Source organism: Pleurodeles waltl, chromosome 5 (assembly GCF_031143425.1).
Source record: "Pleurodeles waltl isolate 20211129_DDA chromosome 5, aPleWal1.hap1.20221129, whole genome shotgun sequence".
In the NCBI taxonomy this organism is placed as follows: domain Eukaryota; kingdom Metazoa; phylum Chordata; class Amphibia; order Caudata; family Salamandridae; genus Pleurodeles; species Pleurodeles waltl.
The window spans coordinates 262,637,438-262,653,835 of record NC_090444.1 but is presented as its reverse complement, the minus strand read 5'-3'; the positions used below and the strand labels follow the sequence as shown (position 1 = coordinate 262,653,835).

The 16,398-nt window shown below is 40.0% G+C and overlaps 1 protein-coding gene across 2 annotated transcripts in view; it reads right to left on the bottom strand.

The window, feature by feature from the left end:
• The window catches only part of PLEKHH2 (pleckstrin homology, MyTH4 and FERM domain containing H2), an 812,518-nt gene that overhangs the window by 115,855 nt on the left and 680,265 nt on the right, over window positions 1-16,398 (bottom strand). For both annotated transcript variants that reach the window (XM_069233993.1, XM_069233994.1), the window contains one exon: window positions 11,196-11,351. In XM_069233993.1, coding sequence (XP_069090094.1) covers window positions 11,196-11,351 — 156 coding nt within the window. The remainder of the gene's footprint in view (window positions 1-11,195; window positions 11,352-16,398) is intronic.

Here is a 16,398-nt window from a genome sequence, read left to right as displayed (position 1 = left end):
GAGGCCTCAGGAAGCCGAAAGAGGCCCCAGGGAGCGAAAAGGCATTCCTTAACTCTTCTTCTCTCATTACATATCAACATATATGGTAATCCCTTATGTGCCTATTACACTCATGATATTGTAGTAATGGCTCATCTTTCCACCAAGCCTCGGCAATTTACATGTTATTCCATGATGTTATGCAGCTAAGTCTGTGTTCAGGCAAAAAAAAATCATATTTATTACGAAATGAATAAAATCAATTTAAATAAAATTGTTCAAGGTTAACTGATATCAAGGACCCTGCGCTGCTTCAACGCACGGAGTCAATAACCCTTCTTCCTTACACATTTATAAACAGTTTTATTTAATTTCTTTATTTAAAAAAAGGAAAGTCGACTTTCCATTAGATTCATAAAAAGTTATTAATTCCGATTGATACATAAACAGAATAATACAATTCTTCAATAACGCTCAAAGGTCACAACACATGAATCCTTAATCTCAGTTTTGAGTAGTCAAATTTAGGGCCAGATTTACAAGAAAGTGGCACATCAGTACTGATGCAGCACTTTTCTTGCGTTGCCCTTGCCCCACCTGACAACACAGGTTTGCGCGGTATTTATAATACAACGCACCATGGCGGTCATTAGAACAATAATGTCAAAATTGATAATGCTATTATGGCGCTTTACTACACCAGCATCAAAAATGTTGACGTTACTGTAGCAAAGTGCAAGGAGGCCACTTGTTTACAATGGGTGCATCATTTTAAAGCCTGCTCTGAGCAGCTGTTAAAAATGACCCCAAAAATGGCGCAGTGAAATCTTGTAAATTTCATTGCGCCATTTTTGCAGGCCTCCTAACATCGGAACGCCTCCCCTTACATACATTATGCCTGACGTTGGCATAATGTGCCCAAGGGGTCACAAAGTGGAGAAATGCATGCATTGCGCCAATTTGTAAATATGGCTTGGTGAAAATTACCTCCTTGAGCCACATTAGCGTAAAAAAAAAATGCTGTTAATGTGGTGCAAGGAGGCACTAGGGCCCTGTAGATCTGGCCCATAGCTACTGCACAGCACTTTCTGTTTTTGGTATAGTCCATGATTAAGAACTTTACTTTTTTCATATGAAGAAATTAAAAAAAGTATTTTATTAGATATGGTTATGAAAGAATCTTTATGTGGACGCTATTTTGTTAAGATTGTTACCTTTATTTTTTCTGATATGAATCTTTCAGCTCCCCCTAAAAGAATGTTACAGTTTTTTTGAATATTAATTAACCTTGCCTCTCTTCCATATCTTTATTGGAAAATACTCTTTCCTCAAGTTAATGTGTTATGTATTTCTTTCAATGTTTATATCAGTTTGTAACTATGCAAAACGCAATTCCATTCATATTGGTATTCTGTGTATACTCTTGCTATCAATGCTGTTGATGAAATCTTCCTAAAATTCACCACTGGCGGCCACTTCCTCTTTCAGAATTGCCTACTTTCTAGTAACTTCTATTGGACAATATGTTACTGACATTTTAAGTACATCATTTCCAAAGCCCTCCTCCCCTAGCTAATTTATGCCTATTTGCAAAGTGGGAAGGAGCATAGCCTAACAGTAACTTAGTGAAGACGTCAGTTGAACAGCAATACTATTTGTGAAAATGTAAATGGAAACATTGTGACACATCAGATTTGGAACTGCCTGTCAAGCAACAGTTTACCTTATGTGAAAGGCATATGAGGGTTGGAGGAAACATTAGTTATGTTCCACATTGTCAGATTCAGTAAATAAAAAATTCACAGTGATGGTTCTTTGTGTAGTTGATTAGAACGTTCTGGGACTTAACTGATCATTCTAATGAGCAAACATTGTTACGTTATGTGGATATGTAGAGTGCAACTTATCACCCGAAGAGTATCCAGGCATTGGAGCAGGTGTGTAGGTTGTCTGCTGAGGGTTAGATGCAGAGCCAGGTCTTCAGGCTCTTGTGGAATTGAAGAAGTGAGGCGGAGGCCCTGATGTGTGGAGGTAGGTCGTTCCATGTTTTGAATACGATGTAGGGGAAAGCTAGGCTGCCCATTCTGCTTTTGTGGATGCAGGTGGGGTAAATGCAAGAGAGTGAGGCTGAGCGTAGGAGTCTGGTGGGTTGGTGGAACTAGAGGCGACACTTGAGGTGTGTTGGTCCTATGTTGTGAAGAGCCTTGTATGCATGTGTGAGGAACTGGGAGTGTTTGTGTATAGGCAGCCAGTGGAGTTGTCTGAGGTGTGGCGTGATATGTGTGCAAAGTGAGAGGTCTAGGATAAATCTGGCTGATGTGTCCTGCATGGTTGAAGTTTATGGCACACGGTGCCTTGTCGTAGTATAGTCTGCTTCAGTGATAGTACACCTAGTGCTCATGGGGATCCATTTGATCATTTTTTGAGGATGCAGGAGGAGCTGACTTCATTCACCTGTGAGGCGATATTGAGTTTGTCGTATAAGATGATTCCCAGGTTTCTTGCATGGTTAGTGGGTATAGGTGTTGGACCAAGCTCTGGTGGCCACCAGAGGAGTCCCATGGGGAATTTGTGCTCCCAAAAATCAGCACTTACGTCTTGTCAGAAATGAGTTTCATGCAGTTTGTTTTCATCCATTCTTCTAAGCGGATCATATATTTAATGAAGTTGGATCTGGTCGTGGAGGACATATCAGACATTGCATTGTTGAATTGTTGGATTGCACTAATAGCTGAAACTATTCCAAAGGAATGGCATGTAGCTCCTTTGTTTCCTACTAATAACAGGCATAGTTACTACTAATAACATGCTCAGGTGCCTAAGGGCCAGGTAAACTTCAGGAGAGGAGCTAAACATGATTATTTTGGAATAGCTATTTAGGTTCACCCTCCATCTCCAGCCACAATAAAGATATGGGATTCAGGACCATTGATATGGAGAAATGAAGCACTCTCTGCCATTTAAACATTCACCAGTTATAAAGAAAAAGACTTCTAAAATGTAAACAGGATAGACATCTTCATCAAAGAATTATCTAGTGTTATGGTGGGCTTGATGTAAGCACACCACAGAAACAGATGTCAAAAGCTTTATTCACATAAGAAAGTCAGAAAACTGCATCCACAATTCTGTGACCTCGCATGAATGTAAGTATATTGCTCTCTTGGATTCACAAATCTTTTCCTGGCTACGGCTGGAAATTGGCAGGAGAGGCAACTTTTGAGGTATAATCCTAAAAACGTGTATTTTACAGAGGTATTTCCACATTGTGTAATTGAATGCAGTGTACAACTATACAAGAGGGAATGGCACTGTTTTTGTGCAATGCCAAAATGTGAAACAAGTTCTCCAGGGGAAATATTTTCTCCATGTTGAGAAACCACTTCCTATATGTGGCGATGGTGCTTCTGTAGCTATGGTTAGGTCAGAATTTCCATTGAAAGGCATTTTTGTTTTCTTAATAACATTTTTTCAGTATGTAATTGTTTGCACTGTACAACTGTACAGGGAGAAATTAAATTGTCTTTGAGCAGGGCCAAAATTAGAAAAAAAAATCTCTCAAGGGAAATATTTTTCCCTTGAATAAACCACTTTCTATATCTGGCGATAGTGCCTTGTAGCTATGCTTAGGTCAGAATTTACACTGAAAGGCATTTATTGTTTTCTTAGTAAATATGCATCAAACTTTACAATAAAAAGCTATTTGATTTGGGTTAAGCATGGCATGTTTCATGAATCTTGTTAAGTAGGGTCCAAAGTAAAAGGAAGGATTAGTAAAAAAAAGTGAAACTTTCTATTTTAAAACCTACAAGTATTAAAATAGATAAATACTCTAACTCTATTTTAATACTGAAAGGTTTCTTTGCTCTCTGATACAGAAACACTATCTGTATTCAATTACACCAGACTTGTCATGAAAGTAGAACTTTACTCAATAGAGTACCTTTGCCTGGTTTGATGTAATTCTGTTCAGTAGTTTTCAAAGAATCGGTGTTTGAAGGCAATTGGTGGACCTGAAAGGATAATAGAGATATCAAGACTGCTAAGCTAAGGATAGTGCATCAACCTGATTTTGTATACCTTCCACAGATCCAAATTTATAAAATATTTAAAACTGATTGGACGAGGAAGCTTTTTGTCCTGTCATCAATTTCGGGTCAATGGTCCAAAGCTTTCTCATTGGCTGGTCGCAATTGGAGAAACATGTTGTGGCTGACATTATAGGATTCTGGGCTCCATCACCCATTCATAAAAACGTTCAAAACTAACCTGAGAGGGCAGGGGTAGCATGCTGTGCCCCCCCCCGGCACAGTTGGGGAGCCCGGTGGTACCATAAATAAGTTAAAATAAAGAAACAAAGCTGTTATGCTGTAGAGTTCGTGGAACCTAGGACTGCCCACAGTGGTGCACTTTAGAGTCCAAGAGCCCACAAACAAAGGTCTTTGACACATTTTAGAACACCCATGGGGGAATCTGCACACCTGCACCTCACAGAAGGGCCAACATAGGAACGTGGTCCATCAAGGGTCTGCAAACCCTTAAAAAAAAACTTTAAAAAGCAAGGCTTTCCCTCTGGCCAACAACAGTGCACAGTGGCTTGGCCACTTGAGGTGGGTTGGGTACAGGAACCTGTTGGATGTGGTGTATGATCAAGAGAAAAACTAAAAAAAATCACGAAAAATAAAGTGAAGTCATGGTTAGCTTTGATTATAGCACCTCTAAGTAGGTTTAACAAAATCTAAGAAATTCACAGGAAAAAACACAATTCAAATGGAGTTATGGTTACAGAACAAAACCTTGAAAGTCACTAGTTGTGTTTAGATAAATTAACAATAATGCATGTCACTGCCAAGCACGCCTTATCACCTCAGATATGACATCACTCAAGACATGAGTTAGATATAATATTGAAGATATTTAATTGGGAGATGATTTACAACAAAATGAGTTGTGTTTTTTTTAAATAAAAAACAAACACAAGAATCTCAGTAAAACAGTACAATTCCAAAAACGTAGGGTGTGCCACTCCTAAGTAATCATATTTTTTCTTTATGAAGCCCAGTTCAAGAGTTTAAGATTGTGCATGTCATACTACAAATTCCTATCCTTGTCTTTTCATAGAATATGGCAGCACCATGCGTGAGGAGGTTAGCACTATTCTCACCAACTCTCTCTATTGTTCTGTTTCATAAGCTGCCTTAGGGTCAGTAGGAGTTTTCAAAATACACAAATCACCTGCACTGCTCACTCTTGCAGATCCTTCTGCCACATGGGAGGCATGCTGGATGAGCCAAATATATGGCCACCCTCCTCATGGCCTCTGGGCAGCAACTTACAGAGAACCGCAAATTGAGACCTCATTTCATCTTTCTCTGGCTTGTGTGTACAGTGTGGCAGTGTTTGACATTCAACTGTATCATGTGTCCCAACACTAGACTTATTTTGCTAATAGCATAATTCTAGTACGAAATATTCCATGGATACTACCACTTGTGTAATGCTGTTTGTTTGGCAAAATCCCGTCAATAAAAATATTTTTTAAAATAGAATATTATAAAGTTTGAAATGAATACGAAGAACGGGACCAGACAAATAAGCCTCCTAACCCCCACACTGTTAGCTGTGTGCATCTAACAGTTGTCAGTGCTAATCCCACAGTAACATAGTGGATTTGACACAGAGGTCGTCAATCACTGTAGTGTCTGAGCAAAATGAGCTGATACCACTTTGCAAAGCGGTTGAGGCCCAATTTAGCAATTCTATTGGTTATGCAAACAGTACTACTTTGTTAACTAATAGCAGGATTCGCTCTTAACCGGTCCACAATCTTTTTTTTTTATCTGCCTGAAAAATGTAATTAATTTATGTTATACGTGATACCTACCAGGGTAGACTTTTTTAATGTGCAATTTTGAGTGACAAATTATTTGTTCAAATTAATAATTTTGCTGGTGGATATAGTTATAACCAATGAACTAATGAAGTGACAATGAAGTGGTTTAGAAGTGTGATTAATGATGTAGTATAGTTATTCCATATTTTCAAGCAAGACACTATTTTAATAAAATAGAAGTGGTTTCTGGTGTTCTGCTCATCTTCCTCCTTCTCATCAGCCCATCTTCCCCACAATCAGTGACCCGCTGCAAGTCTTCTTTCCCTACAGTTTCCACGGAGCATGTGCTATGATGTAGATGGCAACTGTCCTCAGAAAGCATGTATTCTGTATTAACATTTCCACTGTGTTGCTTATGTATCATTTTTAAGTACTTCTGCTGGAAGTTCCAACGTAGGCCTGCAGAAGAACATTTTGAATGAGTATTTGTTTGAGAAATGTCTCATATTCTTTTCTACATCTCCGGATTGCAGTTACTGAGGAAGTGAACAGAATAATTCTCTTATCTTAAGAAATTGGTTAGTGCTAGGGGTTTCACCTATAATTAATTTATTTTTGATTTGTCCAATGTGAGCTAACCATGATCATCCCATGATGAATCTGGAGTTTTTCTAATTGTTTATGCATAATATGTGTATAGAAACCCCTGATTTTGAAGTCTTGTGGGTGCCTTTTCATTTTCCCCCTGGAAATGTAATTGAGACTTTCTTTTCTCCCTTATAATTTTGTCAGCTTAACACTCAGAATCTGGAGAGATTTCACTGCTTAAATAGAAATTATTGTTCTGTTTTCTGATTGTGTACTGCCTCTCTCTGAGCCTTCTTGCCATGTATTGCATTTACATGTATCACTTATAATAAAAATTCTGTGATACATCGTTTAAACTTATTTTTGATCTAGAACTCAGTTATTGAGTGGTCAGGGTTTTTATTTGATTTCTACCATGCTAATAGTTTAATGTTGTGGAGGGTGGTATCTCCTGTTGCCAGATCAGCGAGAACGAGCAGAACTGAACTGCCTGAGGTAACAAATTAGGGTGTCTTTATTTTTGGGGTTCAGTAATGTATTCGGGTTTAGCTCCCACACCTGTGCTAACTTTCTGGGCCATAATAGGCAGAAACCTGTCATGACCTACGAGTTAAAATGAATAATGAGGGAAATGTCCACTGTTGATTATGGGAAGGACTATCCTAATAAACATGATGGTCTTACTCAATCAACAATTCTAACTTTGAAACATTTCTCATTTTATATCTTTCAGGTCTTCCGTGATCCAGACAGCACAAAACATAATTTTGGATGGTGCTGAAGAAAGGCTGTGGGATGGGAAGGATAGCAGTTCCCAACATGCAGTCATGCTGCTGAGCTGCACAGTTCCAGAATGCACCTACATGGTGCAGGCCTGCATACAGCCTTACAGTAGTGAACATAAAACCTAAAAATAAATTGCTGGAAAAATTACACTTCTCACACTACCATCTAGAACTAGAAGGCAGTATGGTGCAGTCTGTTTACCAAATCATGGAACTTTAGTAATGGGGGAACAGATCAGATGGGCATTAGATACTAGACATCTGATCACGATAAATACCAAAGTGCCCAATTTCCCATTCTGTCTTGCATACATGTCTGGCAGCCAGCTGTCCTGGCTCATTGATTAGGAATGCATATGATATCTGACCTATCTGCAAACAACAAATCCACCCTGCTCAAACATCTTTTAACCACGTAGGTTAAATATTTTTTCAGGCACAATCAGATCTGTGATGGACATATTGATAACAGGATTTCCTGGGACGCTGCCACATCACCAATGAAAATGATCTCATTGTAAGGTTCAAACTCATACTGTTTACATTTCGAAACATAACATATATAACACCTGAAATATTGAATAGCATGGTTCAGACAAGATCAGAAACATACCATAAATGGCCTTTGCTAGAGGGCACAGAAAGTCATTTACTACTGGGAATGACTGTGAGAAAAGAAGGCAGTAACAGTTTCAATGGAAATCTGAAAGTGCCATGAATATTGGTTCTTAAGATACTGATGTCTGGGTGGAATTTATTTGTTCCTCAAATTTAAGAATTGCTCCAGAAGGAATTTCATTACAGGAATCAGCTCAGCTCTTTCACTTTAGATTTAAGCCTAGGTCAAAATCAACAACACACTCATCTAGGTGTCCATATTCTCAGTCTGAGATGAAAGTCCCAGGGGAAGAGCAGTTGCAATTACAGCTAGATAATGTCCATCTCCTTCCTCTCAACAGTACCTATTCTAACTATTTGGTTTTCTGTATTCCAGAAGATGTCTGCCCGGAAGAATGCGTAACACTATGCTTTAAGGTTTTAACACACAGATTTTTTTCATTCAAGATTTTGAACATTGTGCTTGACCTCAGGCCACATCCTCAAAGATTCACAAATGTTCCATAGTTTGCGAATGGCTATCCTCAAGTGATTTGGGACCTTCAGGCTGTTTGAAATCTGCTGGACACTCGTGACTGGCTGTCAGAACAAAGGAAATGTTGGGGCTCTATATTCAATGGAAATTTGTTGGGGCTCTCTTTTCTACAACCACCAAAACAACCTTCTGGATACATGGCACAAGAGCGATCATGCTTAACTTAGAAACAACGTGTACACTTTAATGCAGCAAACAAACAGCACAACACAAGAAAAATCCCCACCAATTCAGAAAAATAGAGTAAAATGTAATAAATGATTTGACACCAAAAACAACTAAAATCCAATCAGTGGAACTGGACATATGCAATTTCATAGGCTAAGGTAAACAAATAGTGCTTAAAAACATAAAGCACCAACTGTGGTTATCTGGTCAGGCCGGACCAGGATAAAATCACAAGTTCAGGTCAACTGTGATGGAGCATGGGCCAGACATATACCAAGTTAGTTTTGCTGAAAAACGAATCTTGACCTCAGAGCATTGCTCCGCATAGCAGCAGTCCCCAGGAGCAATGTGAGATTAACGTTGAGTATGCGTCACACAGCTGTTGTTCTGATGAGCTGCAACGGCTGCAATGCAGCCTTGTGTCATGGTTGTGTTGCACTGTATCTGTTGCGATGAGGGCAGTGAAGAGCTCCAATGGGTTTGTGTTGGACTGCATCTGTTCAGGTAGAGACCACAGCTGGGCTGGCAGAGCACCTTTAGCCCCACTCCCAAGTGTCCAGGACTAGAGGGGCCCCACTTTGGGGGCTGAATGGGGGGGTTTGGACTCACAGCAGTCCGAATCAGGGTGCAGGAGCCAAGATGGTTAGAGCCTTTTCTGTGACTGAGGCTCTGATCCGGAGGGCAGCCAACTAGCGCTTGGAGTCACTCTGGTGGTCCTGAGTTCAAGATACAGGTCTAGCCCTTCTCACTCAGGCAGCAGGGTAGTAGAGCAGCAGAGCGGCATGGCAGCATTGCAGTCCTTCTTTAGAGCCTTCCATACATCCAGAAGTGTAATGCAGAATTAGTCCTGAGGGTCTAACATTTATACCAGATGCCCATTTTGAAGTGGGAAAAGCTTCTAGAGTCCTTCCCCTACAGAAGTGTCTGGAATTTCCAGCCTCCTTACCCTGACCCCAGTGTGTACAAGAGCACAAAAGACTAGTGTGAAACCCTTTGTGAGTGTGATGAGGCAGAGTCTTTGTGATGTGGTGACAGCTCTGCCCCCTTATCAAGTCAGAGGTAGCTCCTCCTACCACAAAACCTATTCCCCATTTGGCTCACGGACTGAGAGTACCAGCTACCAGCTACACCTAGTTGGGTGACCAAGGATACAGGCACCAAATGGTTAGGACAAGAAAGTGCCAACTTTGTAAAAGCAGCAGCTTCAAAATTGTGACTTCACTGTAAAGGAGGGTTTTAAATTACAATTCTTTAGAGACTAAACTCAACTACTTTACTAGCTCCCAATTGAAAGTTATCACTTATTAAATGTAATTAGGTAACCCAAAGTTATCATATGGGAGAGGTAGGCCGTCCAGCAGTGAAAAAGGAATTTAAGAGTCTTTCATTGGAAGGAGACGTAAAGATTAAAAATACATGGCCAACTCTATAAATACACTGCCACCTGCTCTACAGGCTGTTTCCAGCCTATCGTTGGGGTGACTTATATGGCAAATGGTTTATTTTTACCGGGTTGAAAAGGAAGTTTAAAACTCCCCACGCTGGTGCAATGGTAGGCCTGAGATATGTTTAAATGCTTACTTAAGAGGGTGGCGCAGTGAGTGCTGCAGGCCCCCTAGTAGCATTAAATTTATAGGCCCTGGGTACATGTGAGTCCCTAGTACAGTGGTACTACAAGTACATGAAATGTGCCAATTTGGTGTAAGCCATTCCTACCATGTTTGAAGGAGAGAGCGCAAGCACTTTGGCAATGGTTACCAATGGTAAAGTGCACAGATTCCTGAAAGCCAACAAAAATGGTTTCATAAAACAGGAGGGTGAGGGCAAAATCTTTGGGGTTACCCTGCAGAGATTCTTACCCTTGCCTATTCTGAATTCTGGTAAGTGATATGTATTTGTACAGACGTTTATTTATCTTCAAAATTTCTCCTTGGTAACTTCAGAAGGATAGGAGGAACAAATGCAAGCCCCCACAAATAAGAAAAATAAATTAAGGGGGACTGGATGCAAGCTGGATATTCAGTCTCTCTTCTTTGTGCAACTGGTTCTAGTTGAACAAAATTTGGAAACGTTTGGTTTTCAGGAGCTTTCTGAATGAAGATAAAAGCATTCTGCTCCGCGCCAAGTGATGAGGATGTTGCAGAGTCCCTGACTATAGTTTCTGATTATCTGCATCAAAACGTTTTCTTTCATTTTCATACCATTAAAGAAACGTAGGAGTGGGATACAATATTCCAAATGTAAGATGGCAATACAACTCAAACATGTAACAGCATTCCACATTCATTGTGAGAAATGTTCATACCCAAATGTAATATTGGTAGTTGACCTATATTAAATATTCCATAACTACCATGACCTTGATCTTAATTGTTAGGAAGTATTTGTTCAATGCCACTTACAGACAGTTGATGTCACAGTAGCCACCCTCCTCCATGATCATACTGTTTACAAGGCATCTTTAGGTGGCTTTCGGTCACTTTCGTCTTCCATATTTCATAATAAATCTACATAGCTTCACCACTCAAGAAACAAAGGTTCATCCACTGTGTACCGTTTACCCACTGCATTGTGAAAAGTACAAACCCCAATCCAATGCAGTGTACTAAAAACTCAGTTGATACTAAATTTCTCCTGTACTTGCAGACACTTACGACAAGCAGTCATACTATCCAGTCTCCTCACTTACCTTAATATTTCCTCTGAGACAGTGCTCCACTTCCTTGCCAGAAGGATCATCTGTAAACAGTGCAAACCCAGACTGTGCTGGATTTCTCATCCCTGACTCCTGGTTGAGAGTGCACAAAAATTCTTCCACTGACATAGAAGCATCAAACCCAACCACCTGTAAAAGTTTCAAGAATATGCTTTATCATTGAATACTGAAAAATATATATTAGGTAAGGATACATTTTTTTTTTTAAGTCATCTAGTTTTTATACCAGACCTATTGAGTGGCAAGGGTTCTTGGCACACTAGATGCAGCAGGTACATTCTCCATTCATCAGTCATATGGTGGCTGCATGGCTGTAAGAGGGGAGGGGAGAGAGAGAAAATAGAGGGGAAATAATCTGGTAGAGTATGTAAGAGTGGAGATGCAGGTGATATCTTGGACACCGAAAGTGAGTCTGGCCAGAGGTTTCTGAATAAAGAGAAAACGATCTGACAGTAGAGCAATAGGTGTGTCAAAAAGGAAGAGAAGGTTTGAAGTAACTGGGAAAAAGACTGATACTCTATAGAGATAAGACATCCTTTAAATATACTGGAAAAAGACTAAAAAAGAAGCGCAGATTTTAGTGAAGTGGGACAGTAGAAGTAAGCCGCAGAAACAAGAAAGAATTTAGTCAATATATTTTGTACCTTTGTTGTTGTCATAGAAAACCATCAGCAAAATGATTAATCAGATCCCAATAATTGACTGCTATTACATGACACCAATGAACTAAACTGGTATGTCCCTGTTGTATGGACGCTTTGCACCTCCCTTGCATCCCTCTCTTTTCGGGGTCTCCAAAGATATGAGAGAAGTGGTGGACGTGTGGACACTGATCGGCCACCTGTCTTGCGTCTCCAGAAATCTGAAATAGATGGTAGAATGATTCACTACCTCTCAGTTCCCTTTTCACCTCTGTTCGGCCTCCACTGTCTCCAAGGGATGTGGAGGGACGGTGGAAGGCATCACCATCCATCATCTCAGATGCTTGTTTTGGGACAGTAGAATGCTGCCCGAGTCAGCAGATCCCTGCTGTGTTTGGCAGCTGCTCTGTGTGAAAGTCACTATCAAGCACAGTGCCTGTGATGGTCCTGCAGAAGCACCACGTTGAGTAAAAGATAGAAGGGGATGAATCTGCAACGGAAGAGGATGTGGTGTAGCAAGACACCAGGTAAATCATATTAATACATTCTAAAAGGGGGAGTGGGCTGTGAGAGGTGTGTGTCAAGAACTTGGTAAATAAAACTAACCTATTTGTTAAAGAGAGCGAGGAAAAAGGTGGTGGTTGGGTGGTAAGATGCTAGGTGTCATAGTACTGTGGTAATGTTATTGGAATTAAAGTAGCATGGGCAGAAGAACATATTTGTGCATGACTCCTCAATACCTCACGTACCTTTTCAGAGCTCCTCCACACAATGAGCTTGGAGGGTTATGGAGGGGGCATATAGAGCTTAAAATTCGAGCTGGGTAGCTATCAAAAAGTGGGATGTGCTTTCTCCCAGGGTTCCTTGTGAAATCACAGTATTTGGATAATGTCACTCACAACCGCTCAGTGAAAAACATTCCAGTTGTTAAAAAAACATTTTTGCAGGAAACGATAATAGAATACTTGCTGGAGGCGCACAATAGAGATAAAGAAAAAAAAGTGCTAACAATACAAAAAAACAAATAAAAATAAAATGGTGCAAACTGACAGTCTTGCAGCTAAAGAGAATCTATCAGCCTATAAACGGCATGGCCATATTTAACATCAGAATTCATCTGCTATTGCAAACAAAAGCTATACACTATTTCGATTGATTGATGTTACAGCCACGAACTAATATTCAATAAAAAAATTGTTTTTAATGTCTTTAATGGTTAATTTCACGAACAGTTGGTTTCTTTTGAATATTTGCAAGATTTTGGAGTTAAAAACATAAGTATACCTGATCTGCGTTTATAAACATACAATGACTTCATTGCACTTCAGTGCGAGCGTTCTGCATTATTAAGAAATGCGTTCTGCATTTTTAAGAAAGAATGCTCTACCTATTTGCTTGCACATTGTCTCTCTGCATTTGCATGAATCATCTTTAAAAGTTCAATCGTAGGATTCTGGGTTGCTAGATATGTAAAGAAAGCCTTAAGTCCGTATATGAGCTCTGGCTGGAGTCATGTAAAGTCAAAACAATCGAGTTCCTAATAAATTACCAGGCTTCTAGGAGGAATCCTGACCTAGTACCCTTAGCATGAGCAGCAATGCCTTCCTCGGAAGATACTGCATGTGGTCCTTGGACAACAACGCTCGACGAGTATTGTAATTCAGAGTCTCTTGGAGTGTGGTTTGCAGCCTGCTGTCCGTCAAGGTGGAGAACATTCTCCTTATTGCTGCCACCCTGGCCAGACTCTTGTTAACTTTGCAGTTTCGAATGCACAGCACTAGTGAACGATCAAACTCTAGCCAACAGCAACAGCTGTAAGCATCATACTCTAATTTGTTTGTGACATTTTCTGCAAATGTTCTGTACCACATGCTACATGTTCTCTACCACATATTTTCATGTCTTAGTAAAACACTGTTCTGATGTATTTTTCACGAGCAAAACAATAATGTTCCCAAGAATATTAAAGTTTTGTCTCAGCAGAATTGTACATGTTGAAAGTTTTTCCTAGCTGTTTTAGCCGAATCACACAAGATTGTAGTGATATTTGTTCTAGTACAGGTGCTGTTTGTAAGAAGCTCCAAATTGTGCAATTATGGCAGACTTTCTGAATGTATTTTCTTGCAACTGTGTCATTTAGTCCAGTGGTTATTAGTCTTTTGACTTCTGTGGATCTCCACTTACTTGTTACTGGAACCCAAGAACCCCCACTGAATCAATATTGGAATCTTGAGGCACACAAGGAGTCAATACTGGAAGCCAAGGGCCCCTGCTTCAGCATATTTGATGGTTTGAACCAGAAAGCAATACACAAAAATACCGAAAGCAATATACAAAAATACAGAAATAAGCATTCATCAAACAACTACACAAATTATGAAATATTTTGTTTAATTCACAAACAAATATAAAAACGAATCAAAATATTAATGTTATTGGGAAGGTTGAAACTTTTCTAAATTCAATGGAGTCAGTCATTGTTCATACTATATTTTACTTGATGCCTTTGCACTGCTACCGTTCATCAATCTGAGTATGCTAACAATTTTTTGTCTCCAATTTTAAGTTCCTTCACACTTACAGAATGTATATATTTTTTCAATTTAACTTCTTCCTTTTTTCTTTATATACACTTTTGGGATTGGCCCTCTCTACAGCGCCTCTCCCAAATGGTTTCCCCTTGCCTCTCCTGTTTTCTGAATTTCACTTTACCATCGCTTGTGCTCTCTCCTTTAAACATAGTAAAAATGGCTTACACCCAATTGGCATATTTAAGCTCTAGTATATGGTACTGTATGTTTCCAGTGCCTGAAAATCAAATGCTACCAGCGGACATGTCATACTCATTGTACCACCACAAAAGTAACACATTAAAACATGTCCCAGGCCTGCCACTGCAGCCTGTAGTGCTGTTTTAAACTGCCCATTCAACCAGACAGGCCTTGCCTTTTCTTTTTAATACAGAAAAGTCCCTGCAAAGGCAAGCCCCTAAGAGCCTTCAGGGTATTTAAAAAGTAGGATGTGTTATTTTTCGTTTTTACATGTCCTGGTAGTGAAAAACTCTTACATTCGTTTTTCACTAATGCCAGCCCTACCTCTCCTATAGGATAACTTTGGTTTACCTTATTACATTTAATGAATGTTAATATTTGATTGAGAATAGGTAGAAATGTCATGTTTACTCTCAAATGAATTATAATTTAAAATCCTCTTTCATGGTAAAGTTGGATTTTAAGTCACAGTTCTGAAAATGTTTTGTGTATTCCTCCCAGGCAGTGAGACAACAGGACTTAGGGATGGACAGGATGGGTCATCCTGACAGAATCGGTGGGAGTAGAGCTGTTCCCTGCCCCACTTGCACTTCAGTAGGAGCTGCCTCCGGCACACACAAAGAAACCTAATACCAGTCTTTTGTACCCTAGACTCCTTGTAACCTTAGTAGAGGAAGGAAGGAACTTTTAAGAACCAGATGAGGGGGTAGCCTTAAAGGTTCCCTCACTACAAAGGCTGGCACGAAGTTTAAATATCAGTCCCTCAGATCAACTCTTCAGTACACTCCTGAACCTGTGCAGGACATCAGAAGGACTGTCTTAAACCCCCCGAGGACTTCCCTGTTGCTTGAGGCCTGCCTTGCTGCTTGAACCCAGGACTCCCAGTGACTCCAAGGCTAGTTGGCCAGTGGATATCTCTGTGCCTTCAGAGGAGATGCCACCATGACAGCTCCTCTGAAGGCAGAACTAAGGACTCTGAAACTTTTTCTCCCTGGGTGTGGGGGTCATTTCGTATTTTTTTTTCAGTTTGGACAGCCTAGGTTTCTTAGACAGTCTTGAGCTGAAAAAAAAGTACATTAGACTGCTCTAAATAGGGAGTTGGTCTGATGCAGTAACACAAAGGGTACAAACTTGTGAAGTAATTATAGGGTTTCCCCCAGCAGAAGGAATAGGACACTGCTGTCAGAAGCACGATGGTCCAATGGAATCAAAATCGAGTGCAGAGCGTCACTTTGGCAGACAGGGTACTCTGCCAAATTTGTGGCACAATATCCTGTCTTTCAAACTCTAACTCAATCACTAGATGAGTTGACATTCTAAAATCAATTTACTTAAAACGAATACAATATAATGAAAAATGAAATAAAAGTGTCTATCTTAAGATGTAGGACTCAGAAGTTATTAAAATATTTCAACTTACCATAGGAAATAGTAGAGACCAAAATCTAACGTACGGCAACGGGGTGTGTTTGTCCAAGCAATAGGCACCTTCTGAGGTCAACTGATAATGGAGCAGTGTCACATACAGGCTGCCAGTTCTAACCTGGTTAAGGTTTATGAAGGACCAGGACTTCAGCAACCTCTATAGGTGACCAGAGATGGAGATGTTTCGCAGGTGTTCTCCATTCAACTCTGTCATAAGATATATCTTTGAACTCTGAAACACTTCTGAAAGGTGGGAGTCTTCAGTGTGGAAAGGCTGGAAACTGAGACTGACCACGGTTCTACGAGGCTGAATACCTTCTTTTCAAAAACTTCAGCTCC